Source organism: Mirounga angustirostris, unplaced genomic scaffold (genome assembly GCF_029215605.1).
Source record: "Mirounga angustirostris isolate CCGP_5_RB_7025 unplaced genomic scaffold, mMirAng1.0.hap1 SCAF_11, whole genome shotgun sequence".
Taxonomy (NCBI): Eukaryota; Metazoa; Chordata; class Mammalia; order Carnivora; family Phocidae; genus Mirounga; species Mirounga angustirostris.
The window spans coordinates 17,525,452-17,547,919 of record NW_026991719.1 but is presented as its reverse complement, the minus strand read 5'-3'; the positions used below and the strand labels follow the sequence as shown (position 1 = coordinate 17,547,919).

Here is a 22,468-nt window from a genome sequence, read left to right as displayed (position 1 = left end):
AACCAAGCATAAATACAATGTACAATGTAGGCCACTGGGGTAGGCTACATAGTTTATGACTCAGTTCATGGTTTTTGACCTTCCTTATTACACGGCTCACCTTAATAGGTTGAAATCACACATCCTGCCAAAATGACAGTTAAGTTTTAATCTATGTGAAATAGAAATTAAAGAAAAAGAGAGAAGGGAAAAAGAATTGATAATTTATTTTGGGACTCTACAATATTCTATCTCATATGATGTAAAAGAAGTCAGAAACTTTACATGTTAAGGAATTTTGAAATATAATGAGAGTATGCAGTAGACTTATGCTTAACTATGCTGATTTTGAAAGAGCGTCCAGTTAAATTATGTGTCTTTTAGCAACAAAAATCTTGGCAATGGGAAATTGTGAGATTATGTAGGTAATCAAGAGTCATCTGTATGGATGAACACCATGAAGCCTGAGGAAATGAAGAAGTGTATTGTTTCTAGTGATGTATTACATGCCTCTACAACACATCTCTGAATGATAGGTTTTTTAGATCAAGTCTTTAGACACACTATATATAGTCACTGTGATGTGACATCTCTGAATGATAGGTTTTTTAGATCAAGTCTTTAGACACACTATATATAGTCACTCTGATGTGACTTGTAATTGCTTTCCTCTTTGTCAGGACATCTTGGTATTAAATACAGATGACATAAAAAATAAGTTCATCATTATAGAAATATAAAAAAATCCATTATGCAGTACATTACTTTCCAAAACTTTGTAACAAATATATTGTGAGAGAAAAACTTATATTCACTATGCTTTTTAAATGTTCTAGTATCTCTTATTTTAAAATATTCTAATATTACAAGTGAACTTAAGAACAAGTTCTAAAAATATAAGCAATTAAAAATAATCTAACAGGGCGCCTGGGTGGCTCAGTCGGTTAAGCGACTGCCTTCGGCTCAGGTCATGATCCTGGAGTCCCGGGATCGAGTCCCGTATCGGGCTCCCTGCTCAGCGGGGGTCTGCTTCTCCCTCTGACCCTCCCCCTTCTCATGCTTTCTCTATCTCATTCTCTCTCTCAAATAAATAAATAAAATCTTTAAAAAAATAATCTAACAAATTTTTATTCTTTCTTTTGTTTTAGGGTCACTATTTCTATTCTGAAGACTTCTCTCCTTTTATTTTACCATCTATAGAACTGAAGATAATCTTTCTTGGTTAGTGCCCATCTCTGCCTTCCCCAAACCAAGAGGAAGAAAGGAAGGATGGAAGGAAAAAAGAGAAATAATAGTCAGTGCTTCCAAGTATATTTTAAATAGCCATGAAGTGTGATGTAAGGGCCAACAGAATATTTTATTCTGCCTGGACTATTACTAGCATTCTACATGGATTATTACTAGGATTCCTTAGGGTATGTGTGTCTTTCCCCTTCCAGTAAACTTAAATATTAGCCATGTTGGCTTTTTTCAAATTGCTATTTTCTCTAGGTTTCTATTTTCAGGAAGGAGTTGCTATTAATATCATCAGTTAGCATGATGAGCTAAATTAGTAAATACGTAGAAGAAAAAGACTCTTAAATATGTTTAAATGGATAACAGGCTTGATTGTGCCAGCTGGTTCAATGAATTAAAGTGATGGAAAAAAACAACTTATTCTTTCAGAGAAAAACGGAAATCAGTCAACTGTATTGTTTAACACAACTGGCTAGTTATTGTATTAACTGATAAATCACAGAAAACATTTCAACTGGTTTATCATGCAGATATCATTTGGCTAATCAGTATGCTTTGTACCAAATAAAACACACAGTAAATATTAAATATATTCAGTATATTTTCATCTACTAATTGTATTACTTTTGTCAAGCTAATCCACACTAAAAAGTAAACATTCTTCTTGAGAATCTTATTTAAAAAAATTATACATTAAGCAATGAAAAAATAAAATATGGTAAAATAGAAGCTTCATGGGAAAATGGAAATAGCTGCTTAACCCCAAAGGAAGTCTTTGTGATAATTTAAAATTATAATCTTTTAAAAAATTTTCTACCTTTGAACAAGAACTGAATGAATACAAAATTAAAAAGAATGGAAAAGGTGTTAAGGAACATTAGAAAGATAGGCAAAATTTGACTAAATCAAGCACAGAATAAATGATATTATTAGCTGAAATCACCAGCAAGAAATTCCTAGTTGTAACAAGTGGCATTAAAATTACAACCACCACTAATAACCATTTAAATGTGTGAAAATACACAAAAAATGACAAATACAACTTCCCTCAAATCAAAAAAGTTCTCTCAGCATCCAATTCACATTTTAATAGGCATATTTCTTAGTTTCCGAAAAAATATCCAAATATGTTAGCATAATAATGCAGAAAGGTAGCTTCTCCTATCTTGGCAACATTTACTTTCCATCATTTGTTCATAACATAGAAAGTAGTTACTACTGTACTATGAAGAATTTCCAATTTAAGGAAAAATGTAGAAATAAGGGTAATATTTTTTAATTTTACCTTTTTGCCACTTTGATACTTTCTCTTATATTGGCAAAATATGGAAAGAGAATTAAAAATTATCATCCTTTAAATGCAAGGTTATTTTAAGACTGCATCTTGTTACTCAAATAAGCATGAAGCTTCTCTATAACTTGATCTGCTACAGTATGCAATCAAGTATGATATGGATCCATTTTGGATTCTAGGCAAACAGGCTTATTTCCTGGAAGGACCTTGTCATGACATTTGGTTTTCATATATAAATGGTCCTAATGACATAAAGCTCTCCTTCCACCAATTCAGTGAGACTCCAAAAGGGAAGAGGCATTTGCATATATGTCATTACTCTGCTAAAATGACTCTGATAGACTTCTTGGGCACTGGCATGCATCTCTGAAAATATCCAGATTCTAAATAAAATGATCATATGCATCTCTTCAAATATACATTGATAACCTTAAGTCAGTTAATGATAACTTACTACAGTCAACAGGACTACTACTAGAAATCTACTAGGTAAAACATACACATTTTTTTCATATTGTCAGTTTGACCTACATAAATACTTTCAAATTGTATCCTACAATATGGTACTACACAAATCTTCCTCTGAGTCATGTGTGATTACTTTAGTAATAATATCCTACTCATCCAGTTTAAACAGCATTGGAAGATTGTGATTATTATAAAATAAAATTTTCAGCCTTTGTAAGGAATCACTGAAATCTCACTTTAAATTCTCTGATGGCTCAAGTCTTTTCCTTCTAACGTTTTTAAGGTAACTGAACACATCTGGAAGGTATACCTCTAAACCCCTATGGTCTTAAAGATTATGAGAAAAGAGCTTCCATACTTAAGAAACTACATCTGACATTGAGGTTTTATTTGAAACATTTTACATTTTAACAACTCTTGGCAAGCTTATCTTAATTTAGTTGTCCCTCTGTCTGGTAAGTGACCTAGCTTTTATAGAGCTATAGAAAGTCTTGAATGACATCAGTGACATAAAGACAGCCCCAACATTAAAGATTAAAACAGTGTGTTACACATTATGGAGTTCTCTCTAAAATTCACGAATGCAAAGATCAGAAAGAGCTTGCTTTGCCTTACAGGCGGAAAACACCCACTGAAATACGAATGATTACATCAAGTATAAAACCTGGCCAGTTATTTTAGTCCCTCTTGGGAATAAGCACAGACTCAGATGGATCACAATACCCCATTATTCTAGCATAGAATATTCACACAAAGTCCTTACTTAGTTCAAACACATTTTTATTATAATACCCAACACAAGTACCAGAATATTGTTTTATGTTAGCAACTCTGTTCTTAATCATCTAAACAAATGCTCCAGAGAAAATGTATGCTGGATTTTGGGAGGCAAGACATTGTATACAATTTGTAAGTTTCTTGATCATATCAAGAATGTTAGATCTAATCTGGAAAATTATTGGGCATAATTTTCCCTGGGAAAACTTTTCTTGAGTATTAAATTATTTGAAAAGAACCTAAGCAAAGGAAACGCATGTATTCAAAATTCTCCCACTTTCAGTTTTTTCACAGCTTTTTCTAGAATCTAAATTCATACATACAAAATATTTGAGTTTTCTTTTATAAGCATGTAATCTTTCCTGTCAGACCACCAAGAAAAGAAACATTTTTTCTCCCTGACCATTAATTTGATCAGGAAACCATATCTGTATAGGTTTAAAAATACAGATATATGTGCATAAAAATATGTAGTTACATGATATACAAGAAATATAGACCAGAGTCACACTATGAAATGGTTTTATCCACTGAGTCATCAAATTTTGCACATTGTACTAAGACATTATAATACGAGTGCATTTATTCTTGTGTTGTCCAGTCTTACTGGCATAGTTAATACTGCAACATTAAAACTGGACTTCCATTTTTTCAAGTTACAGTAAACATCATTTTTAGGATATTAATTAAAGAATAAGAAACTAAATAATAAACTGAAAAATAATTTTTGCATTTTAGGTGATTATCTGTAGTCAGCGTAACATTTGAAAGCATTTGGCTGAAAACCGCAAATGTGATTTAGATACTTTAATTAATTTGCTTAAACGCTGCTGAACAAAAATTTGATGTGACAACTGCTTGCAGCTATTTACTAATTTGAGCATGTAAAACATATAATTGTTTCTGCCTCTCAGTCAGCACAATTACGTTTTTAGTTAAGATTTCTTTTCTTCTCTAGTGTCATACCTAATATTGGTTATCTTCCCTTCAAAACATGCTTTTAAAACAAAACTCTCAGAAACATAACTTTTGTTAGTAATGGTTTTTTTGGTCACCCTGACCCATAACTGTGATATTCAAACAAATTTTATTATTTCTTATGTTTTGGTTTTCACATAATAACCATTCATCTCTGTATGTATATGAAATGTAATGTAATCAGTTAGTGTTCTTCTGTTGTTATACCAGTCGATAGACAAAACTGACTATTATAGCTATTTGCTTTCCATTTATTTTTCTGCTCAAAGTTAAATATCCTGTAAAAATGGTAATGCTAAGCAATAAAATTTTAAATGAAAAGCACAAAACCACACAAGGAACTCTCACACAGATATAAGAGATTTATGGATTAGAATGCAGTTTAGGAACATAATCCTAATGATACAGCTTGTTATTTCATATAAAAATGTATTTAATGAAACCTATATCAGTATGTTGAATTCCAACATTGATTATAGTGATCATTTGAGATGCGTTCTCACCAAAAAAGCTGGGTTCTTTAATGTTTTTAAAAATTGCTGATTCCCAGTGATGTGATTTCAATCAACACTCTTGCTAGCGTCCAGCTAATTCTCCCATGCATCTCTTGTAAGAAGAAAATGACACCACCCACGCATGCTTGTGACCTACACACACTTACTTAAAACCACAAACACCAAAAATATACCTTGAAGCTTATTCAGAGTTCCTTGGGATTTTTTCATTAAATTGGAAGAACTTGACCATAAGCAATCACCAAGGTCACCAAAATCCAGGACATTAGTAGAAGTGCTACTAAGAACACGTTTTTAAAAACAGTTCTTGGAAAGCAGGAGATCCCTGGTTTGCTCTCACAGAATAAAAGATTCTATCTCAGGTAAAACATCTCTACTATTTATAAATGGGTAGAGATGACAACAGAATTCAACTCCAGATTAAATCTGCTCGTAATATTTGACTAAGGTATCTTTAAGTCTTTCAGTTCTATTGCAAAATGTTTGAGAAATCAGAAATTTAAAAAAAGAACTGCAAAATTTCATGAAATGTACTAATGAAATTGCTCTGTGAGCATGAAGTTGAATTGTATGCTTTTGTTTATTTGGCTATAATTTCATGAATGATTTTCACAAGAAAATCCAAATCCAAATTCATTATTGCAGTTGATTAACAACAGAAGTTACTATCCTTTCAAAATATTTTTAGAAATAAAACTTCTTTCATAAAAATGTGGAATTCTTTAATGATCTTTTACCTTAGGGTAGACAAGGTTAAATTTTATTTGTGTAGGTACAAATTATTTCCTTGTTAGTTCAAAAAATAATTATTCCTTATGTTAAAGTTTTTCTTTTTTCTTTATTTTTTTAAATTTTTTTAAAGGTTTTATTTATTTGACAGAGAGAGAGACAGCGAGAGAGGGAACACAGGCAGGGGGAGTGGGAGAGAGAGAAGCAGGCTTCCCGCGGAGCAGGGAGCCCGACGCGGGGCTCGATCCCAGGACCCTGGGATCATGACCTGAGCCGAAGGCAGACGCTTAACGACTGAGCCACCCAGGCGCCCCAAAGTTTTTCTTTTTTAAGATGCATGTATTAGTGTCTGCCTCCACACCACACAAACTTGGCCATATTTTATTTGAAAATGCTAGTAGGTAAATTAAGCCTGGTAGAGAAGAGAAAGTTGTAATAGACATACTGAGTTAAATAAATGCCATAAATTATTTATTTTTGTTACCTCTCTTTAAATCATTCTTAGTAGACTGTTTGTATGGGGAAAAAAATAACCTAAGGTCCAATTCTCCAGGTGAGAACACTGAAGATTTATATTTAACTGAGTTAACAGACATTTTAGCTCCAATGTATTTGTACACATACCAGAAGCAAGAATACAGTAAGACTGGTACTTGGGGCTGCACAGAGGATTATTCCTGCATTAAGCATTATATTTCACATCTGAGGTCCTTTCTTAGACACTAGGGAAAATATGTGGCCTCAGGCAAAGTCACAAAGGAATCCAAAACTGCCTGCAAGACCTTCTTATATCATTATTTCTTTAACTTTTCCCCCTCTGGAGGCAGTCTACCTTTAATCTACAGATTCTGGTACCTTCAGGTTTTGTTCAGCTTTGGTTAATTTACACTCTATAAAAATTCTGACCAGAAAGTTACCATTACGCTTTTGGTATCTCTGTATTTTAGAGTAGGCCAAAGCTGTAAGGTCAAGAAACAACTCTGTAATGGTACAATTTCAGGTCTTCAAAATTTCAGGGGTATTTGGTGATGGTGATATGGTAGGTTAGAGGACTTATCCATTGCTCTTACCACCAAGACCTTGCTTTACCACCATTAGGAAGTATTTAATTAAAACTAATACTTTTCCTTCTGCTCTGTAAAAAGTCAACCACTGAAGCAATTTTTTAAAGAAGTTAAAAGCAAATTCCCCACCTTCCCAACAGTATTGTTTATCTATAAGGAGTTGAGCTTGGACAATACATTTCAGCAGAACTAAATTCAGTTGAAATAACAAATTTACAAAAATGTGGATACATATAAGCACTTATGGAAATGCTGATTTTCTTTTTTCTGATTTCAGCAATCTGAAAAAGTAAATTTATAAATATATTCAGAGTAACTGAACAGGCAATGAGGAATAAATATAATTAGTGATCTGTGAGGCATATTTCTTGGCAGTTAGCAATGGACCTAGAAACAGTATCCTAATAACATAATTATAATTAAACCATGATGTGAAATAATTTTAAAAAATTAAAGTCTTTGTTCTCCCGCTTTGAATATACACACCAAATGTGTGGCAAAAAAGAAATGTTGGTTTTTCAATTATTTCAGCATTTTATATAAAAGTGATTAACTGGATAGTGTCATTACCTTAATTCTCCAGTTTGTGCTTGTGGAAAAGAATCTAAAAAGGGACCAAATTATCAATTTATTTCCTAGAGATATTCCCTCAAACAGAGTTCATGGATCAATAAGAAAACAGTGTCTTTTTGGGGTTCAAGGTGAAATAGAAGGGATTAGAGAGAAGTTGTTAAGTTTAACTACACATATATAGAGAAGAAAACCTAATGGCTGAAATTGTGGGACTCTTCTTCAGTGTTCCCGCCTCTCAGGATCTTTGAGGAAGACATGTCAATAGGAAAACTACAGAGTGGAACAACAAAGCAACTTATAATACAGTGAGAAAATAAAATGATGTGATGGGAAAGTCTGATCTGCTAATTTATGATTTAATGAGTCAAAAAACATTGAACTCTGAACTTTAATGACATTAAAAATATTTGATAATAGACATATACTGCAAATCAAATGTATTTGGACATATTAATACAGTTTACATATATTCATTTGAAAAATGAAAGATTAACATTAAAAATTTAAAGACCTTAATGTTAGAACATTTTATATGTTTTTATGTTATTTAAATATAATGCAACTTTGAGGCCAATAAGTAGTAAAGTTTTAAACGATGAGAAATCATTATACTCCATAAGGCCATTCATGTGTAACAGAGAATTTAGGATTTTAGGGGGAAAAACATCTAAGAATGGTACTAATATACAAGTTCGGAACAATTTATATAACAGTGATAACAATGGCATTTACATATATTGCTTTTCTTTTTAATCTGAACAATGGGCAATGTTCTAGTTCAGTGGGCAATTACAATTTTAAAAAATTAGACTTCTAAGAAAGGTAATAGTCTTCTCTTTTAAAAATGCAGGTTTTCTGAAAGACAAATATTTCTTTTATGATGCATTTAAAGATTATATTGACTGAAATGGAAAGAAATGTATTACTTCCTTGTCTTTCATTAATCGGAATCATATTCTTATAACTTCCTAGATAACTATGCTTCTTAATGAATATAATTTATCAACATCCATAGAGTAATATTTTAGAGTGGTTTCATGCTGAAGAAAAATGCAGAAATTCTAATGCAATAATTTCCCTATCTTGCCACCTGACAGAGTGGAAAAGAAAAAATGATCAAAGGGAATGTAGTAGGTACATTTTAATTACTATATAAAACTTCCTTTACCTACTGTTTATAAATAACTATTACTACCTTATGACCTGATTTAAAAGAATTCTATAAACTATCATCCAGTTTCTCCAAGAAATATGATAGTGTAACTTCTAAATAGGAGATTACATCTCGAAATGAAACCTCTCATTTCCCTCTCTATCCATATTTTGGCTTGAAATAACTTGTGTTTTTTTGTAATTATGCTTTAAATGTTTACAAATTAAGGCAGAGTTCTTTATCATTTGGGTTTTAGTTATAGTAACTTACAGATTTCATCACAATTAAGCCTATTAGGATAAGCTGTGAGGAGATAATTTCACAAACAAATTTTCAAAAGCATACAAGATTAATCCATATGCTGCTGAGATGAGGCACAATAAAGAAGCATTACTGAGATAATCTATGGCTAAAATGATGGTGTATGACTTATGATTAAGCTTCATTACCTGCAGAGCAAGGGGCTTCCATCTCATATTTTTCAGTAAAGCTGGTGCTGAGGTAAGCATGCTCTGAGGTCGCTTTTTCAAAGTTAAGATAACACCACTCGGGTCCTCTCGTAGTGCATTCACCAAATTTTTCAACTGCCACCCCACCTGGTAACCAGCAAAATCATTACAATAAAATTGAGGTACAGTATTCAAAGATTTAATGTTCTCCCCCTTTAATAAGATTAGTTAAAAAAAAAAAAAGAAAATCACATAATTGGTGTACCATCCTATCAATTTTCAGGAGATATATACTCAAAAAAGAAATTTTATCTCTGAATTGATTAACCATGTTATTGCATTAGAGTCCATATTATTATGAGATAACATAATGGACATTTACCATGTCAAAGCAGAGACTAAAACGGTATCCTACCAATGGAGTAATTTAGAGTTTAAAGAAATTATGTCATCATTAATGCTGTGCAAGGCCTAGATCCAAGCTCTGTTCACAAGTACAATTCAAAAATCCACATGCTTGAAAACAAGGATTTGGCAATGTCCTGAGCTTGCAAGCTATACCACATGCTTTCTCATCACCATCTTTTAGAAATTTGTGGTACAATTCTCTCTCAATTAGACTGAGTTTATACTACTGATAGCTGCTACTGACAAAGCAAGGCAACACTCTGATGCATGGCAGACAGCATCAATAGAATTAACCTTTTACCACATTATAAGTATAGAAGAAAAAATGACGTCACACTACTCCCATGCGGCAGCTATTGGAAATGTGTTCCAAATGACCCTATAAACTTAAAATATAATGTGCTGAATTTAATGAAAAGCTATTCTATTTGAGAATCACCTCAAAACATATTGTATAATTAAACCCAAGTACTTAATAAATGTCCTGAAACCTGGCTCAACTCTTTTCCGTGTTAAATTACTTCACTCATCATCCTTTTAAGCTTTTAAACATAGAATAATTAGTTAGTTTGCTTGAAGATGGACTAGTTATGCAGCTATCAGGTAACTGAAATCCTCTCACTATGCTTTAAAGAAGCACATTAAAAATAACTATAAACACATTTCACACTTAGAGAACATTTTATCCCAACTCTAATGGATTAGAATTTTCCAGGATGTTATATAAATACATTGGATCAAAATTTATCCTGGATTATAAACAGGATTTAACAAATAGTCTGAACAGTAATCTAGTTTCTTCCTAGGTACCCAAGTGCAAGGGAATGGGTGCCCTTGTCTGTTATTCATCATGTTTTTGCCTGGAAGATAATGATCAAGCTGAAAAGAATAAGTACTTCCACGGAAAGAATCACAGATTCTGAGACTATGATGAAGAGATACTCTGGACTGCAGCCACTGTGGGATAATGGGAGACGGTGGTTTATAAAATGCATGGGCATTCATTTAAATCATAAGCTCTCCTGCAGCTGAAAGGAGTGATGGTGAAGAGAAAAAGTCAGGACAAAAAAGAAGTGAGGTTCTACAACGCTTAAAAAAACTCAGGGGTCCCTGATATGAAGCAAAATGATCATTATGATACTTGCCTAACACGAATAAGAGGCTGCCAGTTAAAAAAAATCACATTAACGCAGATAACTAAAGTAATGAAACTGGTCAAATGTCTCCCATTACATATCAGTGAGGAGGATTATGTGCCCAAAGGTGTAGAACATTGAGTCTGATTCCTCTGATAGCTAAGTAGTGTCTCTGCAGCCATTTCTATAAGCCAAGAGTCAAAGCAAAGTGAATTCAAATCCAAGTGTTCATTTTGCTTGCCAAAAAAATATGCAAGCAGATTTTTGAGTTCAAGGTTTAGAGGAGAAAACATGCTGTTTATACAAAGAGTTTATGAACAACTTATTAATGATAACCACATTTTATCATTTATTTTATTTATTCAAATAATTACTAACTATACTAAAACAGTCAATATGATGGCCATCTTTTTCTTTTAGCATATGTATTCTCAACAATTACACATTTCTATCCACCAATTTCTTTCCATTTTTTCCTGATACGATCATTGTGACTAGTTGAGAATTTCTAAGGCTAGATGGTGTTTTCTTCTGTCATGTTCAATGCAATTTGATTCATCCTGTTTTTTCACACTTTATACCCTATTTGAATATGCAATCCCCAAAACAGAATTGTTTTTCCATGAGAAAGTAAAATTGTTTTTTTGATGAGAAAATAGTAATTTGGTTAGATTTTAATTTTATAGCTGAATGTTATTTAATGGCAGAAAAGTATATAATTTTACTATTTTTTTCAGTTTTCTTTTTTTTTTTTCAAGTTTTTATTTAAATTCCAGTTAGTTACCATACAGTGTAATATTAGTTTCAGGTGTAGAATTTAGTGATCCAACACTCACATGCAACACAAGTTTTACTATTTATCAATCAGCCTTCCCGCTCTCACTGACATAGCATCAGCAATATTTAAACAAAAGTAAGCAAATATCCATGAAGACCCATATAAAGTTATGTACCTTTGATTCCCCAATTCTACCTCCACTATCATAAGGAAATGATTTGGATAAAAGCAGAGATAAATGTGCAACATGTGTGTCACAGTACTGTTTAAACCAACCAAAAACTGTACATCATGTAAATGTCCATTAGTAAGGGATATAAAAATTGTTGTGTGGAAAAAAGGGAAGTCCCCAAATAGCAAATGTTACTCAACTCTACCTTTGTAAAAAATTTTTATATAAATATAGAAAAGATAGAGATACACAACATCATGAACTGTGGTTACGTTAAAGGGATGAGTATATATTTTCTTCTTTATACTTCTATTTCCTGAACTTTAAGTGATAAACACGTTATTCTTATAAACAACAAAATCAACAAAATAAATGGACTTAGTCCATGAATAGTGATATTCGTTAGAAAATCATTAATTTTATGAATTACTTAATGAGGACTGTTTGTTATGTAGGGACAACTTCCACAAAAAGTATAACCAGAAAGACAACACTATTTAAAACAGTAAAAGGTGGTGATGGGGGAATTACATCTTCTCTGTTAATTATACTTTCAGATGATTAGCAAAAAAAATTTATTACTCAGCTGTGCTTAATAAGAACTGTATTATCTGTTGATTTTGGTTCAGTGAATGATTTCAGCAGATACTTAAGTGTTAAATCAGGTTCACATATTAATTACTGAATGGGAATGAAGCTGGCTGAGCAATTCACAGCCTGTGTGTGACATTTTTCTCAGTGACAGAGGTAGGTTTTAGCTGTATCAGTCCAATCCAGGGCTTGTACACTCCTAAACAGCAACCGGACCTCACATCTCTCATTTAAATAGTCCTTTTCCTTAGACTTATCTCAAACTCTCTAATTTGGTTCATTTCTTCATTAGTTTCTACCTTGTCTACTATATATAATTCTTAACAATTGTATCCATTTATTGGGTTGTACCATGTTCTATTCAAGGGCAAATGTGACATGGTACTAAAGCTCCAGGAAAAATGATTCCCAGCTTTGGTTTTGTGATATCCTAACATATCTTCTGCCATATAATAAAGTGTAGTGAATTCTTGAAATTAACTTTTCTCTTTAACTGTTATTGAGATACTTATGGTTAACAGATTATAGGGGGACATGGACAGCTGGTATGATAAAAAGAGGCAAGTATGTGAGCTAGAACTTCATGTGAAAATAAGTAAAATAATCATTTTCTAAGATTAGCTTTCCATTTTTCCTTTTGTTGCTGGCTATATTTTTAAAATACTGTGTGAGAGACCCACATTGGAAACCATGTAAGGATATAAAAGTAACTTTAAAAAATGATTGTCAAGTATTCTTTACATTGGCTGCAATAAAATCGTTTCTGTAGTAGAAGATAGAGGGAGATTTGAAAGAAGGAAGAAGGGATCCTAGTGGTGGCTAACATAAGAGGCTAATCCACTAATACAGAAAGGAATTAAATAAGGTACAAAATTTCAAGAGATAATGGGTTAAGGATACATGTGAAGAAAAATATTCTAATAATCAAAGACATCCAGAAAGGAATCAGCTGACTTGTGAAACAGTGAGCTCAATACCAAAAGAGATGTTTCAATATTCTTGCAGAGGCTAAACGATTACAATAGATTTCCAAAGTCATGATACATTCCAACTGTAATACGCAGAATGGGTAGCAAAATGCCAATAGATCATACAACAACAGATTAGGTCCTGGTACATCTCTGATTGCTGTGTTCTCCATCTTTTTTTCCTCCTCACAACCGATAAATGCAGGTGTTTACCCTAGGCTGTTAGACTCCTTTCTAAAATTGCATGCTGTCTTCTTACAATGGTCTCTTCTCTTCCCAAAGCTTCCACTACCAACTTTGTGTATATGCCTCTCAAAACTAATCATCCCTGCTTCCTAGAAGAACTCTAGTGGCATACTTCCAACAGTTCAATTCATCCATACTAATAGCTACTGAATAATCTGCAACAATAATTCACTATGCTATATTCTTCATAACTATATTACGTTGCTTTGTATTTTCATTCTTAACATCTGTATGAGGGAAACTATTAGACCCATTTCACATGTGAAGAAACTGAAGCAAAAGGAGATTCTAAGTTTTCTCAGCCAACATTACAAATTTGGTTAAGTGGCAAAGCCAGAATTCATATTCAAGTCTGTTCGATTCTAAAGCACAAAGCATTATGAGAGCAAGCATGCCCCACCCTCTAGATATCCTATTGGTAATTCAAATGAATGTAACATTTTGACAATAAAACTCATTATCTCCCTGCTCTCATTCAACATCAGTAAAAAAAAGTTCCTCCTCATCATCTCAAATTTAGAGCATGGGGTCACCTATGACCACTTCCCCTCTTTTTAATCCACTTGTCCTAAAGAATAGATCCTAGAAACTAATGTCTCTTCTTACTGCCTTAGTTCTGGCTTGCTTTACCTGATTGCTAGACTTAAAATAGAGTCCAAACTGGTCTTTCTGCCTCTAGTCTTTTGTAGCTCCGAAATACTGCTACAGTGAGAAAGTGTTTTTCTCTTATAAACCTTTGAAAAGCTCTCTGAAGGCCCAACTAAAGAATCACTTCCTCAAATAGCTCCTTCGTCAATATGGCCACAGCTGTCTAGTCTTTATTTCACTTTAATGTGCTTCTCAAACTTTAGCATGTGTTAGAATCAACTGGAAAGCTTGTTAAAACAGATTGCTGTGTTTTAACCCTCAGTTTTTGACCCAGTAGGTCTGAGGTGGAATTTGCATTTTTAAAACAAGTTCCCAAGTGGTGCTGAGGCTACTAGTCTGGGAACCACATTTTGAGAACTTCTGTACTACACACACGATGAGCCTCTTGAAGGCAGTGACTCGCCCATGTCCAGAATATTTTAGGTGCTTAATGTTTTTAAGACTAACTATAATAACTTACAGTCAGTTTATTTATCATGTACCTTCCATGTAGTATGCATGTAATGGTGCATACATCAGCCTGAGCCTTGTTAAAGAGCATAATGAGCAGCGGGAAACATTTACAATAAAGAGAACCTCAATATAGGGTCAATAGAGGATTCAGTGGGAGTCCCTGAAAGGGGCATCTAACCCATCTTTGCAGGTTGAGGAAAGGCTTCCTATTGGCATAAGCTGAGTTTCTTAGGAGGTCAACAGTTTAAGAGGATGTGGAGTTTGAGGGAGTGGAGAAAGGCGTGAGAAAAAGTATCACTGTTTTGAGAACTTTCAGTTCTATATGGTTCGAAGAGGTGGTGGATTTAAGTATACACTCTCCTCAACACTACTTTTTTTCCTTGGCCATGTCTCTGCAAAAGCACTCTTCCTTCTGCTTGTAACTTTTCTCCCACCTACAAAATCTTACCTATCCATAAAGGTTCACTGTAAGTGCAATATCCATCATACAAATGGCTGACCTCATAAAGCCTCTCAACATCTAGAATCCTTTTTTCTTCATGTGAATCTCATAGCACACTGTCTCTCTCTAGTGACATTTTTTCACATACTGCCTCTAATTAAAGTTATATATTTTTCCTCACCCCACCTCCTCTCCAGCTACCTCACAAAACGGGATTTTGAGGTTTTTTTTTTCGTTTGTTTGTTTGTTTTGAGAATAAAAACAGAGTCTTATTTGTCTGGATATACTTGCAATCAATAAGGTGCTTTACAAATGGTAGACAATTATCTGTTAAAAACTTGACTAGTAACATCATATGGTGACATGAGAATTAAAGCATTTCAGAGACAAGAAAGGGCCTTGAAACTCCAACAGGAGTTTAGTTCAGTCTGTAAAACCAAGATGTATTAAATTTTTCTCTAAATGCATATAATTGATGATACTAAAGCTCTAATAGACATTCTTTACCCTAAGTTTACCAAATAAACTTTCTTATAAATGAACATATGAAAAAAGTAGTATTTGCATCTTGGATACTCCAGACCTAAAGTCACAGTGACGTGATTATGAAAAGGAATGTAACAATGGATAAAGTTCCTGTTTGTCATAGGAAGATTCTGCTTTATCATACACATTATATAAACACTTTTAAGAAGGTTTTTTTTTTAACCAGAAAACTGTTTTAAAGTGGTTGTAAGTAGTCCAAGTTTCTCCTTTTCAACATTAGAATATTTCATTCATATTAAGTTCACGGGTGAATGAATCTTTTAAAAATCACCATATGCACCTTATACAAATTCTGTATTATTAGTTATAGTAATATGTATTTTCACATATGCTGAACTACTAATATTATCTTCCTGACTGTCCAAAGTAGCACAAGCCAGTGTCTCTAAGCAATGGCAAGTCATATTACTTACTAGTTTAGATGTAACTGCCAACCTGCACACTGAAATGTATTTTACATACAACACAAACCAGATTAAATTTCCCAAGAAAATCTTTAAGGTATCCCAAATGTTAAAAGCCAGAGGTTCTGCTTTCTTGTAGATGGGGCTTGTAATTCCGTGGGTGAAGGGCAACATAAGTGGCAGGTCCCTGGACAATGAGTTGCCCAGATTAGGTGCACAAGAGGCTTTGGGGTTGGTGCTGAAGAGATGAGTGGCTTCCTTTCCTTTTGGCACACAGAGGGAGGAAATAGTCTCTGATCCCTTTAGGACATGCCCTAGCCTATCTGATTCCCAAACACTTGGTGAATTATTTGACCAACATATAAGAAGAAACTCTACCCTATGGTCCCAAGAAGCCAAAGTTAAAATAAGTATAAAGGTAAGAATTTAAGCCTATCAACCCAGAACTTCTTTACCTTTGTCACAGTTGTATTTGGAGTTATAAGAAAACATCTCTATACCTAGACAGGAAGATAGGACATTTCTTAAACTATTTTTAAAGTTATTATCCTTCACAAGACAAAGTAACAGATTCATTAACATTTATACATGCTCCTGTGTATACACACACTCTTACCCACAAGTTGTAATGTATAAATTACACCTCTTCACAAAGGAAATTTCAAAGAGACTTGAGGTGTGCCTATATGAATGTCTGATGACATGAGCCATGCTATACCCAAATGTCCTTCTACTCTTTTTAAAAGCACTTTAGAGACTTAATTTAATACACAACCCACATGCTGTGACTAATGACATTCTGTCTTTACAAATCTTTTGTTGCTGAGATATTTATTATAATGTTCTATTCCTTTGCATTACTAAAAAGATATTGATATACCTAATAAATCCAACATTTTATATCTGTGACTGCCTCTTTCTTTAGCAAAACAAGCTATGTGGAGGAAATGTCATATTTATAAACATTTCAGAAGTAATGAATTTTGATATACAATATCTTTCAAAGATCCTAGAACTATAAACCTTGAGTACCAATCTAGAAACTTCGCCTTCACCTAAATTTATTTTTTTCACAAAATATTAATGAGAAGGTCTTACAATATTAAATTATAGTATATTTGGAGATATCCTAATTCTGCTCTTCCATTCATTTACTGAGTAGAAACAGAGATTTGCCCATGGTTCAAATATAAGTGAATATAAGCTGAAAGGTATACATTTGGTTAAGTAACTACACACACAAAAAAATGATTTTAACTTCTAGCATGAAGTAATTTAAATAGGTAATTCACAGTATTCAGAAATGCCCTAAGGTGTAACTATTTTATATAAAACCTTAGTATTGATATTTTTACAAACATTAGTTTAGAAAAGGTAATCTTGGGGAAGAGAAAAGGAACAAGCATTTGAAAAGAAGGAATATGGAAATTAAAAGTTTTATTTTCATTAGGGGAAAACCCCCATAATTTTACATCTTTATTCATTAAACGACTCTTCATCTCACATCCTCCTTAACTTTAAAAGGCACTTATCCAGTGAAGTAAGAGGATGCCAAGGCATTTGTTTTTTAAGGCATTTGTTTTTTATGTGGCTTAATTTTACTCTGAAGCTTGGACCATGCTGAGTTGCTCACAATTTGATTTACATGTATGTTTTTGTACTTAGTATTTTCATGTGAATTTCAGAGAGTCATATATACAACGTGTGTATATATTTAAAGAGAAAGCACATTTCTCACTGCTATAGAATGAACAAGTAGTCCAAGACAGAAAGCCAACTTGAGGACTACAGTAAACTAGTACTTTTACCTATTGCACACCCCCTTCCTAGAGTCTTTTCCTCCATAAACAACAAGTTCTGTAGAGCTACATCAGAATTTCTTGATTGGCTCATGCAGAAGCTCATGGGAGGAAGAAAACAGTCATCATTTTTTTCCTTTACGTTTTACGACTCACCCACATAGTTTTCACCAAAAGTGACACATTTGCATATCCTGTTACTTGCATCATCTCCTGTTATCTATCACATACCCTAACTGCAGCCTTTCTATCACTGGTGTCTCTGCTTCTGTGACCGGCTGATTAAAAAACTGTGGGTACAGTTTAGCATTTTGAGCATACAGCTCTCTTTCCCTTCTTCCATTTCCATATGGTATTTGGTAATGTTGTGGTCTCTGAAGGCCAAAGGTTTATTTTGGAGGCTTAATGGTTTATATTTGTATATGCTATAGAAAACCGAATCAAAGCCAATGTTATTTTTATTTCATTCCAAAACATAAAATTGAGTGAATTTGAAAGCCTCTGCTAGGGAAAGATGGAGGAAGAAGACAATCACATTACAGGGAAAGGCTTTTGGGGAAAATCTTTGGTCATACAACAGAACCTCATCCCCCCACCAAAATCAAGGACATATTTTAAAAGAACCATAATAATACAGGTTTTTAACTAAAAGTTTTAAAGATATTTACATGGGTTGAATTTTAAAACAATTTTGTGTTTACATATTAGGAAATTATTATATTTCACCATTCCTTCCTATATTTCATTTCTGTTCTTGCAAAGATACTGGAAATACACATCTTAAAATAAAAAAGAGTCTTAGTCAACAAAACTAAAGGATGAAACAAAGCACTGTTATCTAAAAAATCTATAGCTCCTATAGATTTTTATATATTATATTATATATATTATAAGAATTCTGAGAAAGAATAAAGAAAACATCTGTTCTTATGAAAAACCATGCTTAAATTTAATTTGGGACTCCAAATGGAAAAAAAAATTAAAAGTAACCCAAACCATGCTATTCAAAAAGTGACATGCTTAAAAATGTACAACTTTTGCTATGAATATCATTTACTGTCAGACATTTAAGACATGTTTACCTGAAAATATAAGCAAATACTGCAATAGACGTCTATATGTATCAAAACAAAACCAAAGCATGTGTATATATGTATATATATAGCTAAATAAACAGCAATATAAATCTTTATTAATAAAAAACTTAATTTAAGAACTTCCATAATGGCTAAAAATACTTTCACTGTAGCAGTTATCTTTAGAAATCATTTTACCAGAAATCCAACAACTCAGACAAAAAAGGTAACTTAGTGTCAGCTCCAAATGGGGCCATACTGAACTCTCTCAGACATTTGTTTCAATTTAAAAAAATTCTTTATTGTCCAGTATTAGGGTAATAAGATGAGAGAAATGTAAAAGTAATCAGTGGTTACACTACCTAAAGTTTCAGCCACCAGGCTGATCAGGATATTAATTTAGAGGATGAAGCCTATATTTGAATCCTAGGGCTAAATAACCTAAAAAGAATTTGAGATTGTTATCATTATCTCTTGAATTTCCTGTGTTATGGTGCTCTAACATGTTTCCCTTTCATGCAATAATTTTTATCTTTTTCAGTCACTTAACTATTATCTACTAATTGCCCACCCCACAGAAAGTATATTAGGCAATTGTGACTGGCTGACTTTTTGCCTTTTCCATACAGGTAGGAAAAGGGCTGAAGCTATTGATACTGATTTGCAAGTGAATTGCACACTTAATAAGCCAAAGCAGGTAAGAACATCAGCCAACAGATACATTTGAAACATACAAAATAATCACTTATAAAAAAAACTTCTAAAATTCCATGGAAAATAACTAGATCATATTAACTGTCTGTTGATACCAAAAGATGTATATATACTACTAATAAAAATAAATTGGGAGTAACCATTTTCAAAGGCAATTACGTTTTCCTGGTGAAGGTAGTAAGAAGTATAGAATTAAGAAAGAAATAAGTCAGGATGTAGAAATCTGCTGAAAAAATAAATTGGTTAATAGCGATTTACCATTATTAAGGCATCATACAACTTATCTCCTTTATATAAAGACTTAATATAACAAATTTCAGTTGGTAATAGAAAACTCACAAAATATATTGGATAATAAAGTAATGAATTGATTTCTCTAGGCAAAATAAAATATTATATAATTTATATCAATATGTAGCACTTCGAAACCAGTTTCCACACATTCTCATCAAATCTACAATGTTTAATGCAAAATAGAAGAAAAAAAACCTATATTAATCTCATAAACTACCTACCATATAAGGCAGAACCTGAAATAAAATATTACTATGAATGGTTGAAATCTATGATGCATTGTTTCCTTTAATTTTTGATAAATAACTCTTCATGATTTTTTTCCCTTCCAAAAGAGAACAATTCCTTTCCTGTTTTAGGATACCAATTTCTTAGAACCCTAATAGAGTTATTTTATGGTATTTTCATAGTCATTCATTAAGCAATATGTTAAATGCCATGCTAATATATTCAACCTCTGTACTCCAGCAAACATCTTGGGTTTACAGGAATAAGATATGAGGTATACCAGAAATACTGCTTTTTGAGGTCTCAGTTTTCAATATTTTGGGCATAAGGAATTATAAGATAAATACTTCCTCATTTGAGAAGGAAGAACAAAAGAAAATAGGCAAGAATAAAAAAAGTGAACAAGATGAAGAATGGAGGAGAAACAGTCAAGTGAGAAGTGATGAGGATGGTAAAGGAAAGGAGAAAAAAATGGAATTAGAAAAAAGAAAAACCTTAAAAAATAAAGACAACAATTTAGTAAATTTAAAAAGACAGAGAGAGAGAGAAAGAAAGGGAACATCTGGTGTTAGTCAATATCATGATATTGATTCCATTCAATAAGCCACTCCTTCCTGCTGAAGTTCAGGGACTGGGCGGTAGGGTGAGAGGGAGGGGAGGGGAGAGCTGGGCTTTAATGGGTCACCACATTCTGTATCCATTCTGATGATGCTGGCTTCCTTTGTAAACAATACTCTCCTGTTCTGGGGTTAAAGGAACAAGAGGGTGAGGACAAAATCAAAAAGGAGAGACTAGAGGTGAGAATAAGAGAGAATAAGGAAGACACCTTTGAGAATTATATAAATGAATTTAGAATGACTTCTTCAGATGACTCAGTAGTCCTTTAATATGTTCCCTTTCCCCAGCCCCCACTGCCACCACCTGTAAGTCTTGTTGAGCAATGTTTACCATTTGGTGGGTAATAAAAAACACTAGCTTATAGTACTCATCTTCCATTTCTCACTAATCAATGTCCTACATCCCAACTATTTGCTGTAATCTATCTTTTTGACTCTCCCAACCTAGTTATTTTCCACTCCAGTAGCCTTTATAGAAACATATAATAAACCATTTCATGCCAGAATGTAGTCACCAGGTTCCAGAAGACCTTTCAGAATAATTGTGAATATGTTTTAATATTTACACAAAATGAAAGGAAATTTTCCAAATGCTGCATTCAACCACCACATACCCCACTCCTTTTAACTGATATTCCTAAGAAGAAAATATCTGTTTTTAGTATGGATAGAATCTTTAAAACACTTACACACCAAAAACAGTATTAACAAAATTTAACAGATTCATTAGGAATATGCCTCAAAAGATTTAATAACTATAAGTAGTCTCATCAGCTAAAAAAACATGTTAAAAGTGCATCGTGAGGGCAGGGTTGCTGGTTCAAACTATGCCGAGGTATCTCCCAGAGAGAGGGATGTAGTGGCAGATGAAGTGGAAAAAATCTTGGGAGATTCCAGCAGCTTTGAGGAGTTGGATCTTCACTGGCGGGGAAGACATGCAATGGGACTCAGTCTGCTTTGCTTGGATGTTCATGATTTTTTCTTCTTCCTACCTGGCAGCCACAGTTTCTCAGCCACAGAAGTATGTTGATTTGAAAAGCTTAAAAGCCATTTATAATAAAGAATATAGCAATATGAAAAAGGACATAAAACTTCCAGTTTCATTTCAAATAAGAAAATATACTTTTTAAAAAGAGAGCAAACTAGAAAATACATACATCTAATTGGACATCTTGAACACATACCATACTAGCAATTTCAAAAAAATAGTATTTGAATTCATCTGTGAATCATTCAACTTTCTCAGACCCTTAGGGAAAAATTTCAAGATGCTTTTCTATGTATTTTAAAATAAGAAAAGTTGTCAGATTTTATATTGTATATTACTACCTTTAGCAGTAGGAAATTTTAGAATTACAGAAAAATACTAACTGGGCTAATAACAATCAAAACATAAGATTGAACATTACTCTTCATTATTGAATCTAAATTGGTATAGAACAATATTGGCAATTATCTTGCTATTCTGGTCAATTAATTACTGGATTAAAAAATAATATTAAATAAGTATTTCAAATGTATTAGGCCACTCCTTAATGTAATTATTATATCATAACCAACCCCTAATGTCTCTGGTAATTAATGGAGGGACAGAAGGGGCAATTGTAGACTACAAATAATTTATACTTGTTTCAACTCATTTATTTACCTACAAAACCTTTTATAGTAACAAAACCCAGATAATTTCCATTTCATCACCTCTGTATATTGTCTAGTAAGAAGTTAAAAGCACT

At 32.9% G+C, this 22,468-nt stretch overlaps 1 protein-coding gene across 4 annotated transcripts in view; it reads right to left on the bottom strand.

The window, feature by feature from the left end:
• CNKSR2 (connector enhancer of kinase suppressor of Ras 2) overlaps positions 1–22,468 on the bottom strand; it is a 275,032-nt gene that overhangs the window by 110,276 nt on the left and 142,288 nt on the right. For 2 of the 4 annotated variants that reach the window (XM_045875847.3, XM_045875838.3), the window contains exon 9: positions 9,216–9,362. The exons of the other annotated variants lie outside the window; for them this stretch is intronic. In XM_045875847.3, coding sequence (XP_045731803.1) covers positions 9,216–9,362 — 147 coding nt within the window. The remainder of the gene's footprint in view (positions 1–9,215; positions 9,363–22,468) is intronic. 4 annotated transcript variants of the gene reach the window in all.